The sequence below is a fragment of the Folsomia candida genome, unplaced genomic scaffold (assembly GCF_002217175.1).
Source record: "Folsomia candida strain VU population unplaced genomic scaffold, ASM221717v1 Fcan01_Sc010, whole genome shotgun sequence".
Taxonomy (NCBI): Eukaryota; Metazoa; Arthropoda; class Collembola; order Entomobryomorpha; family Isotomidae; genus Folsomia; species Folsomia candida.
Window position 1 is genome coordinate 988,670 of NW_019091202.1, and position 16,895 is coordinate 1,005,564.

At 36.0% G+C, this 16,895-nt stretch overlaps 2 protein-coding genes across 7 annotated transcripts; one reads left to right on the plus strand and one right to left on the minus strand.

Moving 5' to 3' along the window:
• Positions 1-2,383: 2,383 nt before the first annotated feature.
• LOC110854763 (angiopoietin-related protein 1) lies at positions 2,384-16,421 on the plus strand. 5 transcript variants are annotated; one of them, XM_035855289.1, is made up of 16 exons: positions 2,384-2,520; positions 2,832-3,074; positions 3,423-3,567; positions 3,640-3,804; positions 4,821-4,945; positions 5,043-6,177; positions 10,913-11,217; positions 12,073-12,163; positions 13,518-13,562; positions 13,634-13,816; positions 14,113-14,172; positions 14,693-14,938; positions 15,149-15,293; positions 15,375-15,539; positions 15,755-15,879; positions 15,951-16,421. In XM_035855289.1, exons 7-16 carry the CDS (start codon positions 11,147-11,149, stop codon positions 16,044-16,046), a joined length of 1,227 nt encoding a protein of 408 aa, XP_035711182.1. In that variant the 5' UTR covers positions 2,384-2,520; positions 2,832-3,074; positions 3,423-3,567; positions 3,640-3,804; positions 4,821-4,945; positions 5,043-6,177; positions 10,913-11,146; the 3' UTR covers positions 16,047-16,421. The 5 variants fall into 5 exon arrangements, with proteins under 5 accessions (XP_035711182.1, XP_021958901.2, XP_035711183.1 ...); XM_022103209.2 differs by having other exon boundaries at positions 12,103-12,163; XM_035855290.1 differs by having other exon boundaries at positions 2,832-2,891.
• On the minus strand, positions 7,741-10,075 carry LOC118436719 (calcium-dependent protein kinase 28-like). Of its 2 annotated transcripts, XR_004835664.1 has the most exons (3): positions 9,789-10,075; positions 8,508-9,721; positions 7,747-8,419 (listed from the first exon to the last, which is right to left on the minus strand). XR_004835664.1 is itself a non-coding variant. In XM_035855293.1 (2 exons), the coding sequence occupies exons 1-2, from the start codon at positions 10,039-10,041 to the stop codon at positions 8,985-8,987; spliced, it is 990 nt and encodes a 329-aa protein (XP_035711186.1). In that variant the 5' UTR covers positions 10,042-10,075; the 3' UTR covers positions 7,741-8,984. The 2 variants fall into 2 exon arrangements, 1 of the variants encoding a protein (XP_035711186.1); XM_035855293.1 differs by having other exon boundaries at positions 7,741-9,721.
• Positions 16,422-16,895: the final 474 nt, after the last annotated feature.

Sequence of the window (16,895 nt, forward strand, 5' to 3'; positions counted from 1 at the left end):
AGGCTTCACACAAATAAAAAATGTTTCGATCTTTGTATTTGGTACTTTGAACAAAGTCACCAGTATTTTACTCGACGCTTGAACTCCAATATTACACAAATTACGAAGATTAGCCCCAACTCCCAGTTTTATATACATAGTCTCAACTTAAAAACTGATAGTAGAGTAGACGACCATATTAGGTTAGTTTTAAGGAACTTCAAATTTATTCTTATTCCATTGAAAAGCCAGTTAAATTTCAAGCAGAAAACATGTCTTAAACTTGAAAATATATTCCTCCTGTGACCATGAAAAATTGGTCACGAAAGAGAAAGCTCCATCAAAACTACGCACGAAATTAATTGACAAACTGTGTCATTCCCGGGTCAGAAATTTTTTTGCGACCCTGACACTTATATGGGGCTCAGAACAGACCTTTTCCTCAATTTTAATCAATATTTGGTAGTGAAGTTGTCTGCGGTTCGAAAATTCCAACGTTAAACCTAAAGTACAAATAAAGTCAGAAACATGGATTTTAATCCAGTTTTTCACGAATTTCGCTGCAAATGCTATTGTGAACGCCTTCACAAAGGTCGGTGGCTTTTCACCCGATATGGACTAGTTGAGGGGGTGTTCCTTGTTCACCAGGACATTTATCAAATATTTTTTTTAAACTATCTCCTCTCCTTAATCAAGGACATTGGGCTGTTTTTGCTCAATTCCGCCGATTCCCGCCAAAACCATGAATGGAGCCTGATAAGATAACATTTTGACCTTTATTTTGTAATCAGCTAACCCCTAGAATATTTGACATAAAACGTGTTAGTTTTTTTGTTGAAGTATGTGTTTGTCGTAAAGAAATTATCATCGGTAAATGGTTTAGTTTTTTTATGGTTTTCACCATACCGTTTGGGGAGAGAGGTCGATTTTTTTACCATTGCTTAGGCTTGGGAAATCTGTAGCATGTGACGCTGTCTAATCTAAAAGACCTTCATCTTAGGGTCAGTTTTCAGTGCTAATCTCTGATCTCCAAAGTTGAAAGGTCATTTATATGGCCAAACTCTTCGGTGTCAGACGAAGATTTTGTGCTATTCTGGCGCTGAAAGCTTCTGACATCACTGTTGTCCTCCTTGACCTTGGACAACCGGAACTTTTATGTCTTAGATAGACACTGTCTCTAGGATTACTTTAATAGTTTGGGCAACCAGATTGTAGTTGTACTTGGACTGATACACTCCATCAAACATTGTGCATTTTTTCTCGTGCAAAAAGTGAAAAATTATTGCCGTTCGCGTGTAGCTAAGCTTCTCCTACTTATGACCTAGTGATGTCAAGTAAAAGCGGTCAACACCAATGATAGGCACTGAATGTATGCACAAACTGCATACATATTTATTTATATACGTGATATTTGTGTAAATGGGGAATATATAATACACATAAATTTGTATCTATGCAAGAGGGACGATTTCTGGGTTAAATGTTTCTCAAATTTTGCAATTTTCAAACTCCGCAAGATATTTACATAATTGTACACTCAACTAAAAATGGTATTAAATCGTTTCTGACGGGAGTACATATGATGATTTCACCAGAACTGGAATTTTTTACTTGTGTACCTGCTTAGCCAAAATTATGCAGATTGATGAAACCTCAAATATGCATGCACATATATGGTTTAACTTATCTCAATTAATAAATAAAAATATGCATCTGCATACATACGCTTCAACTTTTGAAAGGACTCGTTAAGCTCTTCGTTAAATTTCAGGTCAAAGATTAAAGTGGGCGATTTTTACCTTGCGGAGAAAGTAAACCCTGCTCCCATTTCCAATAGGATCATTAATGCAAAAAAGAGACTGTTAGGTACTACATAAAAAGTTCGAACTCTGCCATAATATGGAAAACATCAAGTCTCAACAATAACATTTTTATAATTTTGCTCTTGTAAAACTATTCGATATATATCCTCTGGCATTCTATTGTGGGTTGCAGAGGTCACATATCGAAAAATTTTAGAGGAAAAAATTTACCATCGTACAGATGCCGTACGTTACGCATGGTCCTGCATGACATTCAAATAATATGTAAAGGATAATAACAAACAAGTAATAATAGATCCTGACATGGGCTGCAGAATTATGCAAGACCAGTCAAATTTTTTGTCTGCTCAAACTTTGAGCCTGGCAAAAAGTAATTTGTGCACGTATGTATCGTATGTATGTATCACTGTTAAATTAAATTCGCAGTAATCTACCTATAAGAACTTACCAGGTAAAGGAGATCTTCTCACACTATATGTGCATAACTCAGACATTTATGTAAGCATAATATCAACATAGTTAAATACTCAAACATGTTTGTTACATATATACACGAACTCCTATAAGAAATCAATAAATAGAGTAACAAATACGTTGTAGGCTTTACTTTAACCTAGACCGTGGCAAAAGGCATACGTACGTATTTACATTTTCGTGGGTGATGACTTTCACGTTGCATTTAATCCTCTTCCTCGTGTTGAGTGGATCTTGTAAAGTGGTAAGTATCCAAATACGTACTTATGTATTTCTACAAATTTGGGGCAATGGGCGTTTAGCTTTTTTGAAATAAATGTATGCAAAATGATTTCATGGAAAGAACGACAAATTTACAATAAACAGAATTATTCAAATTTGGGGTATTATCTACATACACTCTTAGAAATCCCGACCCGATCAGTTTTTAGATTTTCCAAAAACCCGATCTGTTTTTTGGACAGTAAAAAAAGCCGATCCGTATAAAACGTTAAATTGCAGATGGTTAAAATATTAAGACGATGATTTTTCATTATAATTTCTCCCCTTCTACAGTCACCTTGTAATGAGACGTCCCAATTGGTCGAGCAAATCCTAACCGTCCAAAGGGAACAGGTAGTAGTATTGGAGGAAATAAGGAACACTATCGCCAAATTATTCACCAGCATAAGGCCCGGCTCGAAAGATGATGGACCATACAAATATAATGTATCTGAAATCCCATATCAGAAGACTGGCGAGACAAAATTCTGCGGGGATGATTTTGATCTTGCTAGCTCAACCTTTCCAACAAAACCAGTAATTAAGAAGTTCGAATTTTCATTCATAATTTTATTCATCTTGTCACGAATTTAAAACTCGTAGGTATTCTCTGATTTTGACTGGATTAATATTAAATTGTTCGCGTACAGAAATATCTGCTAAGTTTTTAAAATTTTGAACTATGGATAAAATTCAAAAAATATTAGGCATTCTATAAAAATCTTAATTTACACCAATTTTTCTTTCCGGGAAAAATCTTCTGCGTCACGAGAATCAAGAATTTCGAGTCCGTTTTTTTTTCGTGAATAATTTGAATTTTGTTCTATCAAAATTCGAGAACATCATTTCTAGACATATTTTTAATCAATTCAACCTCTCCTACAGCTTATTTGCGACCAAGGGTGGATCACCATTCAGCGAAGAGGTACTCCAACGGAAGGAGGGAAGGGTAGAACTGATTTCGAGAGGAATTTTACTGATTATACGAATGGGTTTGGTCTCCACCTTAATGGCGAGGACTTCTGGATTGGTTAGTTAGATTAAAAATATCTCCTTTGGAAATTGACTCGTGAATAGAACGAATAATGAATATTAAATCTAGGCTTGCAAACAATCCATGAGCTAACTAAGGCAGGATATACGCAGTTACGGGTTGATTTCGAAGATTGGGTGGGAATGAAAGCATACACGACATATAGTGAATTCAATGTGGGTGGTGCACAAGACAAATACAACTTAACGGTGGGGGGATATAAAGGAACTGCAGGTGAGTGATTTGAATATAGATTGCCATTTTGGAACGAAAAACTTGAAAAATCCACTTTATAAAATTGATAAATGTATGGAAAATTCCAAAATTTCAGTAGGAAAATATCGAAAACAATCTACAATCCAATCCACATAATCCATTTTTTACGATCGGATTTTCCATAAAATATCAAAGAAATATTATGTTTTGTCAAAATTTTGCGGTCAACGTACTTAATTTATTCAGTACACACATTTGTAAATTTCGTCCTCAACGGAACATGATATTCTACACAAAATGTGTGTACTTTGGTATAAAATGGATGTACTTTCTCTACACAAAGGTGTGAAGTTTGGTAGCAAAGAGGTTAACCGTTTTACAAGAGCAAAATGATAGACATACCTGTTAGTAATTATTAGCTCACCCTGCGTAGCACGGGAGCTATTGAATTCCTCTTGTCCGTCCGTCTGTCTGTTAACGAATTTTTTGCATCAATTGATGCTAATTAAACAGCCCCTTGACCATTATTGGATAAGTTGGGCGCACCATTGGTATCGAACAATCCGATTCGCAAATGGTGGTCCGATTGTCAGATACCAACGGTATCTGACAATCGGAAACACCAAATGATGCGAAAGAATTGGGGGCTTTGATGCATAACGCACCAATAGTGCATACTACTCGGCGGATTTTATTAGACAATTTTGACATAAATTTTTCAAAATTATGGGTGATCGTTGGTAGGTAATTCTGCACTAGTGATGCACAATTTTTGGACTTTCCTCGATGCATAAAAATTATTGATCTATTTTGCTTAATGGAACTGCACCATTGGTGAAATATTGCATAAAAATTATTGATCTACTTTATTGGATTTTTCTGCACCATTGGTGCATAATTACATAAAAATTATGTATCTATTCTGTTGAATTTTTCTCCACCTTTCTGGCAAGTTATACCCAAATCATTATTACAGGGTGAGCTACTTCTAACGTTACTACGGTTTATTAATTACAAAATGTTGTTTTTTGCAGCAAATTTCCTTCACCGAAATTCTGGCAAAAAGTTCACCACATTTGACAGTGACAATGATGAATTCGATAATAACAATTGTGGCTCGCAACGCCACGGTGGCTGGTGGTACTGGAATTGTAATGAGGTATGGATTAAGTAAATTTTGTTTTTTTTTTAAATTGTTTTTAAGTAAAATCAAATCACATTTTGTATTGCTTCATAACAACTTTTGCGATTCATAGAGCCACCTGAACTCCAGGTATCATAATTCCAGTCGAGAAGAAAAACCTTACAAAGGAATTATCTGGTACCCTTGGAGGGCCTACGACCATTCTTTAAAAAAGGTTGAAATGAAGATTCGTAAACCACACAGAATCATCTAAAAATAGTTGTTGTCTGAAAACTTGAATGTATGGTATGTATGTATACAATGATTATTGCAACTACATAACGCACATTAAAATGTTAATGGTCACACTTGTACGATGAACATATTAAAATATGATACTAACAAATAAAAGCATACAAATTAGATATGTACCTACTAGTGCGAAATATAGAAATAAGTATATGTAAACATGGAAACAGAGCCATAGAGAAGAACCTACTGGACTTTCTCAATTATTATCAGTGCTCTGAACGTTCCTCTCACAATGGTTCTGTTGTATGAAATTGACTGCAGTTAGTTTCAACACTGTGAAAAAACAAATTTTGACTTGGAATATTTTGTCTAATTTCATCCATAGCACAAATTGCCTCAACAAACTTTGGTTATCTTGATTTGGATTGGACCACATAATTCCCTAATTTTAACCAAATCGGAGAGCTACACTTCACACAATCGCATTGTCAGTCAAATCAAGAAATCATGACGTGTGTTGCGGAATTATGCAAGACCAGCCTGTCAATCCGTGTCTCCTTTTTTAGAGACTCCTACATACTTTGATCTCGGCAAAAGTAATATATGCAATGCATACGTGCGGGGGAACGTCCATCAATTATGTCACCGAAAAGTAGGGAATCTCTAGACTCCCCCCGTTTGACATGTGCCACATTATTTGAGCCTTGGACCTCGCCTCCCCTTTCTCGCGTGACATAATTTATGAACAGTCCCTTAATTAAATTCGAAGTTCACTAAGAACTTACGAAGCAGAGTATGTATATCCTTCTCCACACTTTAGTATGTCGTCCACGTACCAACAAGCAGAATCTTTATTCACATGCATATTATAAATACACATTTCGGTAATAAATAGTAATAACGTGGTAAACTTTACTTTATTCTGGACAGTGGCCAATGGCGCATGCATACACACTGCGATGTCTTTTATGTCGTATTTAATTTTCGTCCTGTTCTTGAGTCGATCTTATACACTGGTAAGTACAGAAATACTTGTCAAAATTTGGAACATTAACTTAATAAAGTTTTGATTTCATGATTTCTTCACCAAATTGGTATTTAAAAATTAAGTTTACGATGCATGTGTTCGTAGTTGGCATGGTTTTCCAATCGGCTTGTTTGTATTCGTTTTTTAGTTATTTTCTTTAACGGAAATTAAGGGAGGCGAATTACTTTCGAAGACAACATTATTGATACATGTTTATTAACAGCGTTTATTATGTGAGGAACATAACTGCAAGAAATTAGCGACATCTAGCGGAGAATAGGTATATGTATACGTACTACGTAGACACAGGTCCCAATGAGAGCAGTACAAAGTGTGACCCTAGCTTGTACTTTGAGGTTTGTAAATACGAAATTAAATGAGGAACATGGAATTACACTTCAAGTACAAAAATTCAGCATCAAATTTTTTCAAATTTGTTGTTTAATTTTAGGGTCGGTCCACGTCAATACCCACGATCGGGCAAGAGTCATAAGAGCGGAGATGTTGTCTCTCCACTCCAAGTGACACTACTGATGGTGGTACTCACCAGTAGTGGGCGTAGCACGTACTAAGGTTTTAAATGTCGACGAGGTCAGGGCTACATTTTTTTAGTCACATTTTTTAAACTCAGCGTTAAAAATAATCTCGACTGGTATGGCATTTGAATTTTGTCACTGAAAGTCTTGTTTACGCCTCTTGTTTTTTGATAATTTTTGGGAATATTCCCATACATAAGCTTGCATGTGTTAATGTGTGTCAGAAAAATCGATATAATTTTTTGCACCCTATCGTGTGCGACCTAATTTTTTTATGGTGGGTTAGAAATTTAAAATTACGTTATAATTTATGAAATTTGGGTTGCACACGACAGGGTGCAAAAAGTTATAGCGTTTTGAAGTTACCATTACATGATGGCTAGAATTCAAATTTTTTAAATTTTTGAAATTTTAGAATTTAGTTTATAGTGCCTACAACAACTTTTAGGTTTAGGTAAACCTTCCCAAAATTACGTGACACTCAGTGCATCAAATGGAAAATTTTTCTTAAATTTTTTACAAATTTAAATTCTCGGCCAATTTCTAACATAGAATTTGTATTTTTTCACTAGTAACTTTATTTAAATAGTACGTATTTATGGTAAAATTAGCCCTAAAATCTGAGACGTGGCCCGCAACACATGATTGACATTGACGTGGACTGACCCTTTACGTATATTTCCTTAGGTAAAAAGTGCAGATCAGACCGGTAACCATCTGAACGTAAATGACCTAGTAAAACTGGTTAGAAAGCTTCTACTTTTTTTAAATTTCTGAACTGATGTATTTAATTATCCACGAGATAATTTTATACGTATACAATCGGTAGTCAAATTTTCCTAGACGTGCCTCACATTATTATCTTGGATATGTGGTAATGGTCATAGGAAAAGTGCAAGTTAGTACGAGCTCACTTATCTACACGTATGTACAATGGGGAGGAATTTGTCACGACAAGTTTTAATATCTTGGTGAAAAATGATAGTGTTAGAGAAAAACGATGAATTTTGTGTATGTATTTATGGATGGTCAAATTTGGTTAATATTTTAATACTAGATTTTATTTTATCCAATACTTCACAGTTTTACTACAGAGTGCTAAAACTGTTTTAGTAACTCTTTTAGCACTCTTAGTAATTATTTAATCGTGTTTATCAAGGTTTTATAATATTTACGACGCAATTATGTATCTTAAGGTCTGAACTATGTACATTTATCACGATTGCAATTAATTTAATTCCATTGTCGAATTGCATGAATTATAGGTACCAACTACTAAATTTGACAAGAGTTTCAAGTACATTTTTATAATCTTTATAACCACTTGTTAATCAATACAGAAATTTAACAAATGGGCCATGGTTTTTTCATCCCTCCAGTGCAAAAAAAATTGCAAAAGGTTTGGGCTAAAGTATGTCATGCACTTGCTTCTTCCAACTCAAAAAGTGAGGCAGAGTGACAACCAGTTTGATATGCGTGATAGGGGCCGGCTATAAATTAAGTAATGCAAAAGTCTCGATTTTCTAGGCTCCTTTCCCACCTTTAACATGTGTCACATAGGCACGATATCATTTACAGTTTAGACCCCCCACTACCCCCTCTTGTGTTACATAATTTAACGACGGGCAGATACATAAATTATATGAAAATCGATACATCTCGTCCGCCAATATTCGCCAAAAAACCTAATGACACCTAAAACAAATTTCGTATTAAACATTCGATAGGAAAACGAGGAAATACACATTATTCCTTGTAAATTAAAAAAATTGAGAATACTTACATCTGACAAAGGATTGGAAAATTTCCTCTAAGTGTGCTTGATTGATTTTGAGACGGAACCAAACTCACACTGATCAATTGTGATCCTTGACATATTTTGCAATCCTTTAGCTTCACACTGACTTAGTATTATTCCTTTGTTTTCCTCTGTAATTATGATAGCATCTGTACTTTGCACTTTTGTCAGTACTGCATGGTCACCACTAATTTTTATCTCGTTGCATTTAATATTTTCAATTTTGTAGTGCAAACCTAACACAAGTATGGATAATTCAGTTAGAAACGAAGAGCTGTTTTGGTACGGATTTGCTGGTAGGCCTAACGTTGCATATCTCACGTCGGAAATTGTATTATTTGTGCCAGAGAAAACTATTCGAACCAACCCTTCAGTGACGACTAAATCGGATAAGGAACAATGGGATGAACCATCGTCGAAATTGACATTAAAATAAGCAGACGTACGGTTTTCTATCTTCACTTATTCTATAGAATTGCAACTACCTTGGTTTTCAATTTGGTTATAATAAGATATGTCGGGCAACGGGTAATAATAAGCGGAAAACGCCACAATGTCACTAAATCGATTATTTGATCCGCATAATTTAATCCTGTGAAACGTGTCGTCCTTCTGACGAAATATGACCTTCATATTTGAAAGAGTGCAACTGTTTGACTCGACATTGATGGAGTTGGAATGACCCAAATCTATGACAGTTTTTGATCCTCGACCAACAATCGTGATGTTGTCGGTGCGTAGGTAAATGCTGCATGAATAGGTGACCTCCTGAAGTTGAATGGTGGATCCAGGTGAGGCATATTGGACGCATAGGCATAACTCCTCACTTGTTTGGGCAACAATTTCTTGCGCGGGTTTCATTGGTTCAACTAGTATTTCGGCAATTTCGTACACGGATTCGAATCTATTTATCGGGTCCCTCTTAGTACAGGATATAATAATTTTTCTTAATTTATCGCCCAGAAGAGGATGCTCCTCGACTAATGTTTCATTTCCATCGTTCACCAATTTGTCGAATAAATTTGCGTTTTTATCTGCTTGGATTAATGCTGTTAGTTCCCAAATAATTAGTCCAAAGGAGAACAAGTCCGCCTGGTAGGAGTATTTCCCATCGGATACTTCCGGCGCCCTGTACACCTGGGTCCCTACACTGCTCGTGAATGTGCTACCATCTTCAGGAAGGATCCATCTTGCCAAGCCTTTTGAAAATATGCACAAGTAAATTTGAAAATACTTTACATATTTAAATAAGTTTTGCATACATACCGAAGTCACCGATTTTTATGGGAAGACCATATTCAAATGTTGTGAACATAACATTGTCGGGTTTGAGGTCGCGATGAATTACTTTATTATCGTGTAAAAACTTTAGGCCCTCTACCAAATCGGTCATGATTGCGGCTTGTTTTACTTGAGTATAAAACGAGTTCATAGGTGGTTGGAACACATGCAGCCAATGTTTCAAACTTCTTCCGCAAAGTTCCATTTGGATACAAGTCCAATCCATGGGTGACCCCATGAAAAACTCCTCTTTATACCTAGCTTAAATAGTTGGTGGCGATAATGCCAGAATTTGCTTGACCTGGGAAATTGACAGTACTTTTTTCTCCACGGATTTGTGAATATTTACAATGTTGTCGTGCATCTCAAGTGTGCGGGGAATTTCCAACTCGCGACGTTTCTGGCCGTCAGTCAGTACTTGATTGGGAAGAATAAATTTCATGGCGTACATGTCTTTGGATATTTTTACTTTTAAAACGACCCCAAACGAACCGTGACCCAGGCAGGATTCGTACGTTGTTATCTCGTCAATAAAATCAGGACGGGGTTGGTCAACTAATTGAAGGGGTGACAGGTCAAGGCGTGATAGGCCAGGTTTTCCAGGATATTTTCCTGCCATTGGAGTATTTGGATGGACAGATTTTTGCACAATAAGCGCAATAACCGGTGAGGCTGGTTTGCAAACGGTCAGTGCAATAGTTAGGTGGAACTAGCTTATCATCTCGAGATAAAAGTTATCTCTGAACATGTTGATATGAATTTGATTCATATCATTAAATACTTATACATATGTATGTATATACTTGTGTATGAACTCCAACTTTGTCATATAAGTAAACCTGTATGTAGGTATGAATGTGCGGTTGCAAAGATTTATCGAAGTACGTATACCACCTGCTTTTCGTATGGAAACCAAGTAAATTATAACTTTGCTCGATTTAAAACAAACTGTTAGAAACGAAATTGTTCTGGGGCAGTAATTAATGTCCGGTGCACAATGTAGCTGTTGAATCTCATATTCTCAATTTCCCCATATTTAAAACTCCAACTCGTATTTACCACCCAATCATTATGTGGTATTTTTTATTTTCCATCTTTCACTCTTTCAGCAACGTCAGCCACAGGAAGAGCTCTCTTAAATTACTGTTAGTTACATTTAATTTAAAACTAAATCGAAAATTGTATTCATGCGTATATGTAAATACATAGAAGTTAAAATAAATGTTCGTGTAAACTCAAAATACCATTAAAAGGCATTAAATAAAAATTCTATGACGTGTCACGTTTCTGAGAAAGGTTAAAGCTGATGGTTTTTTCGCGATCTCAACAGTAGCAATAAAGTGATGACACACAGAATTGTCCTTATGTCACGTCCACATCATCTGCCACCACTTCCGGAAATCTGGTCAGCGTCGTAAGTTAAAAATATTAATTCCTATTTTTTTCCTATAACTTTTCCGTATCTGACCTCTCCCCTGTTATTAAAAGTCACATTTCGGAACAAATGTCAAGGAAAATCGTCCATCAATTGTTTATACATTTCGGCAAAGTTCCAAATTTTGCAGACTGCGAGGAATTTACCCCACATACTTCTTTTTGCATTTAATTCCTCTCTATTTTTTACCGGCACAAAGTTTGTGGCTCACTTTAGGTAGCGAATTAGTTTATTTTGACGGCGTACGTTGTGCACGGTCCTATTTACATATGTACATGGCGATCAAAAAAAATACCAGAAATGCTTTAATATGTCACAGTATGATGTATTCATGGCCAATCTATCAATTCCATATGTCATTTTTTGTGGACTCGACATCTGATCTAGGCAAAAGCAATGTCCATATGACAGTACGTAATTGCTGCATACATACATAAATTAAATTCGTAGTAGTGCAAGCACTTACCAAGTAAGTAGAAGAGATCTGTGTACTACACTTTCTGATAAACTATGCATGTGAGTATGTAAAAGTAGAATATGTACTTACAGAACTACATACACCCCGACACATGCTTGTAAGGAACGTCCATACATATATTACGCCATTCTTTTAGTGCGTGGGTGGTTTAGGTCTATCTATCTTTTCCATATTAAACTTCCTTCCCCCCTAATGTATAAATACTGTTGGTGGATGGGTGCTAACATCGAGAATTTTTTATGACGTAATATATGGATGGCCCCTTCTGTACGTAGACTTATGTATGTCCTTCATCTATAAATTAATAAGAAGAGTAATAAATACGTCGTACATAACGTTTACTTTATTCTGGACAGTGACAAAAGACGGATACATATTTATTCTAGTGTGATGACATTTACATCGTACTTAATCTTTCTACTGGGATTGAGTGGATCATGCAGGGTGGTGAGTATTTACATATTTTTCAAATTTTTCGATATTATCCATGTAAATTTACAGACTTAGGTTTTCATAATTGTAAGTAATATGGTAATTAATATCTGGTATAATGGGATATTTAGCAAATACAAAATTTTACGTGATACTAATGATTATTGAACTGGTTTAAATATTTTTTTTACTTGCAATCATGGAGCGTCAATATGTTACGTTACCGAAAACGTGAGAGGATGATGTTGGGTCGCACATCTTACTCGTTTAAAGGTTGATAAGAGTCGGATAAGTATAAGGGTGGTCTGAACATCGGCGGCTAGTGTAAAGACCTTCCCTTAAGTGAATCCAATATGATGTATGCATGCCACATGTACATTACTACTCATATTTATTAACAGTGTTTGTCATGAAAACGAAGACAAACTTAAAGAAATTACTGCCAAAAATGTTTTTTTGTTTCCGTAATTTCAATAAATATACATATTTTTATGCTCCGTATAATAAACAACCATATAGTAGCGTAAAACCAATTTTAATATAAAGGACGGCGAATATTTCCTGCATGTATTGCATGCCCCCTGCATTTTTTGGATTTGTTTTGACCCAAGAAATTCAGAAAAGGTTCAATAATCATGCACCCATAGTGTAAAGTTTTGGCGAACGAGGACTTTATGTATTTTGTGTGTAACTCGGTGGTAAATGTGACCGCAAGCAAACTTTACACTGTGTAAATAAAAGGCGGCGTGGTCGCAAATTAGTTACTGGGTTGGTGTCATTTATTATCACACAAAAGGCCAATATTACAAATTTAGAGTGTAAAATGAGACGAGGGGACAATTTAGAGGTTACGATGTTCTTCCTCGTGATGGTGAGTCGACTCTGATTAATTTTTCACAAAGTTCACAAATATATTCGGCAAGGCACTGCCACAAATTCCGCCCATCTCCAATGGGCGAGAAGGAAGGAGACGCGGAGGGAGGGGGTCACAAAAAGCTTTAACCAATGAGAAGAAAGGTGAACAAGGTTCACAAAAGTTCAAGTTAGTACAAAAAAGAAGATAATATGTGGTCAATTTCCACTTAAATACAGACTGACTGGCACCTCATTTAAATTTTCCTCCCTGCTCTTTCTCACAATTCACCATGCATGTACATACATATATAATTTATCATGACAAATGCATACAATCATGAAGTCAAATATTCATAAAATCATTATCATCATAATTCAGTCAATATTCTTAAAACTAATTATTCTAACTAATCGACGACACATAGTATAAAAACCCATAGTATAAAAGTATAAAATTTCGGCTAACCCAACAGTTAGTTCTTAATTCCTCATTGGATTATTAATATTTGTTTAGACAGAAAGTGCGGATCAGCAGAACGTTAACGATCTTCTGAAAGTGGTGAGGAAAAACTATGTACATATTTGTACGTTTTTAATTAACCACGACATAATTTACCTTTCTGCACAAAGTTTGCCGATCGATTGTCCAAAATTCCCACGAAGGATGACCTGGCCGCTTTGGAGACGAGATTCAATGCGAAATTGGATGGACTAAAATCTGATTTGGAGGCACTAATCAAAGGAGGGAGTAGGAAAGATGAAGGAAATAACGAGGGAGAAAATAATCATGGAAGGAAACGTAGGTCGATGCAGGTGCATATTTTATTTTTTTGCTATATCGTCAGAATAATTTGACTGACCGTTTGAAACGAATATTTAGCATGATTGCTTAGTTTTTATGGGTAATATTTCTTCGATGACTCCATATCTGCATCAACTTAAACGATTAGGCGATGCATATAGAAATTAACCTGCTACGTATTTGTATGCAAATACTTGCTGAAAAGAATAAATAGAAAAGAATTCTACTTTTCACTGAAAAGTGGAACTATTTATTCTAAAATATTAATGTATTGTCCTAGCTAAAACCTCCCCTTTTATCTTTACAGGAACCAGATTTCTTTGCATCAGATTACAGATTGGGCTTATTATCAGCAGAAGTGCGGAAGGTAATGATGTACATATGTATTTATGTATATGTAGACCTGTTTGTTTAAATTACTATGTACGCTTAAGACTTGCACTAAAAATGTATGACCCAAACTATTTATTTAACCTTGACCACGTTCCAAAAACTATATTTCCATTAGAGGACCTTTAAAATTTCCAATAACGTACGGACTAAACAATCTGTCGAAAATCTTGAGAAATCCTTAGTGAGATTGCTCATCACTTTATTGTATATATTGTGTCTCTTTATTCAACTTTCTTTCCCACATCATCGCACACAATGAGTTACGCAAATAGTTCAACTACAATGTTCTACCTTGGGTGACACAAATTATAAACCAATTTATCTATTCGTTTACTTTTAATCTAAAAAAAACTGTCACCCACAGGATCATATTTCAAGTAAGAATGTACCGACCTACATAAATACAAGTGTCGTACCCAATTACAAAGTATTGCACATAAATAGCTTAGAAAATCAGAGATTACTTATTAATCTTAATTACTCCTTTTGTACAGTCTTCTTTTAACGAGACGTGCAAATTTGTCGAGCAAATCCTTACCGTTCAAACGGAGCAAGCCGCCATCTTGGAGGAAATAAGGAATACTACCGCCAAAATATTTCAAAGGAATGGTTCCATCTTGAACGAGGCTGAGCTATCCAATCCGAACGTATTCGAAATTCCAGACCCAAGCACTGGCCGCCTGAAAACATTCTGCGGGGATGATTTAGATCTTGCTAGTTCAACTTTCCCCAAAAAAACGGTATTTACGAACTTCAAATTTTTAAAATTTTGAAGGGAAGGGAGGCGATGTGGTGGTTTAACAAAATAGCGTACTAACAAATCCTGATTTTTTCTGATACGGGCTAAATCTGTGCATGAGTTGTTTGAATTTAATCCGGTAGCAATCGTAAAATACCGTTTCAAGTTCAAAAAAAACATTCTTAATAAATCTACATAAATTCCGCCACAGCTCATTTGCGACAAAGGCTGGATCACAATTCAGCGAAGAGGTACTCCAACAGCAGGCTGGAATGAGAGAACAAATTTCGAGAGGAATTTTACCGATTATTCTTATGGTTTTGGTCTCCCGCTTTACGGCCAGGATTTCTGGATTGGTTAGATTAAAAATATCTTGTTTTGATCAATAGGAAACGGACCCGCCAAATAAGCTAACGACGAATATTAAATCTTCACAGGCCTGAAAACAATTCATGAACTCACGGAGGCGGGATATACACAGTTACGCGTGGACCTCGAGGATTGGGAGGGCAACAAAGCGTACGCGACGTATGAGACATTTAAAGTGGGTGGTCCACAGGATAAGTGCAAATTAACGGTGAAAGGATACAACGGAACTGCAGGTGGGTGATTGCACGGGAGTAGAGTAACCTAATGAGCTTTTTGATGATATGAAAGATGTTGGGAAACGAATTTCTGGCAATAGTTGTGGTTTGTACAGCCTTTAATCTACAATCTTTGCTCGCCTTGTAGACTACAGTATACTTCAGCATATCCATTAATTAACCCATAATTAGACCAATCAGTTGTTATTGATTACTAAATACATGGTTTTCAGGAGATTCCCTAAGCCGAAATTCTGGAAAAAAGTTCACCACATTCGACAGTGATAATGATGAAGACAAAATTAGTAATTGTGCTTCGCAGCACCGGGGTGGCTGGTGGTATTGGAATTGTTCTGAGGTATGCGTTTCATAGTAGAGTTCGATAAAGTCGGATTTAGGATTATTTGATAACCACTTGTTAATTCATAGAGCCAGCTGAACTCCATATATCATACTTCCAGCCGAGAGGACAAACCTCATACAGGAATAATCTGGTACCAGTGGAAGGGCGACGAAAAAGGTTGAAATGAAGATTCGTAAACCACACAGGATCATCTAAAAATAAATCCCGTCTGAATAGTTGAATGTATGTATGTATGTATGTATACAATGATTATTGCAACTACATAACGCACATTAATGTTAATGGTCACACCTGTACGTTGAACATCTTAAAATACGATACTAACAAATAAGTATACAAATTAGATATGTGTGTACTTACTATGATAGTGCGAAATAAGTATATGTAAACATGGAAACAGAGCCATAGAGAAGAACCTACTGGACTTTCTCAATTATTATCAGTGCTCTGAACGTTCCTCTCACAATGGTTCTTTTGTATGAAATTGACTGCGGTTAGTTCCAACATTAGGAATAAACAAATTTAGACTTCGAATACCTATTTTGTCTAATTTCATGCATAGCACAAATTGCCTCAACAAACTTTGGTTGTCTTGATTTGGATTGGACCACATAATTCCCTAATTTTAACCAAATCGGAGAGCTACACTTCACACGATCGCATTGTCAGTCAAATCAAGAAATCATGACGTGTGTTGCGGAATTATGCAAGACCAGCCTGTCAATCCGTGTCTCCTTTTTTTAGAGATTCCTACATACTTTGATCTCGGCAAAAGTAATATATGCAATGCATACGTGCTAGGGAACGTCCATCAATTATGTCACCGAAAAGTAGCGAATTTCTAGACCCCCCCCCTCCCCCTGTTGGACATGTGTCACACAACAATGATGTTATTTGAGCCTTGGACCTCGCCTCCCCTTTCTCGCGTGGCATAATTTATGAACAGTCCCTTAATTAAATTAGCAGTAGCCTAAGAAGTTACGAAGCAGAGTATATCCTTCTCCACACTT

Coding starts and splice junctions, on each gene's coding strand:
- LOC110854763 (XM_035855289.1), top strand. CDS start 11,147: ATGACACACAGAATTGTCCTTATGTCACGTCCACATCATCTGCCACCA. Junction 13,817..14,112: donor GGAAACGTAGGTCGATGCAG/GTGCATATTTTA, acceptor TTATCTTTACAG/GAACCAGATTTCTTTGCATC. Junction 15,294..15,374: donor CGGCCAGGATTTCTGGATTG/GTTAGATTAAAA, acceptor AAATCTTCACAG/GCCTGAAAACAATTCATGAA.
- LOC118436719 (XM_035855293.1), bottom strand. CDS start 10,041: ATGGGGTCACCCATGGATTGGACTTGTATCCAAATGGAACTTTGCGGA. Junction 9,722..9,788: donor CATAAAAATCGGTGACTTCG/GTATGTATGCAA, acceptor TATTTTCAAAAG/GCTTGGCAAGATGGATCCTT.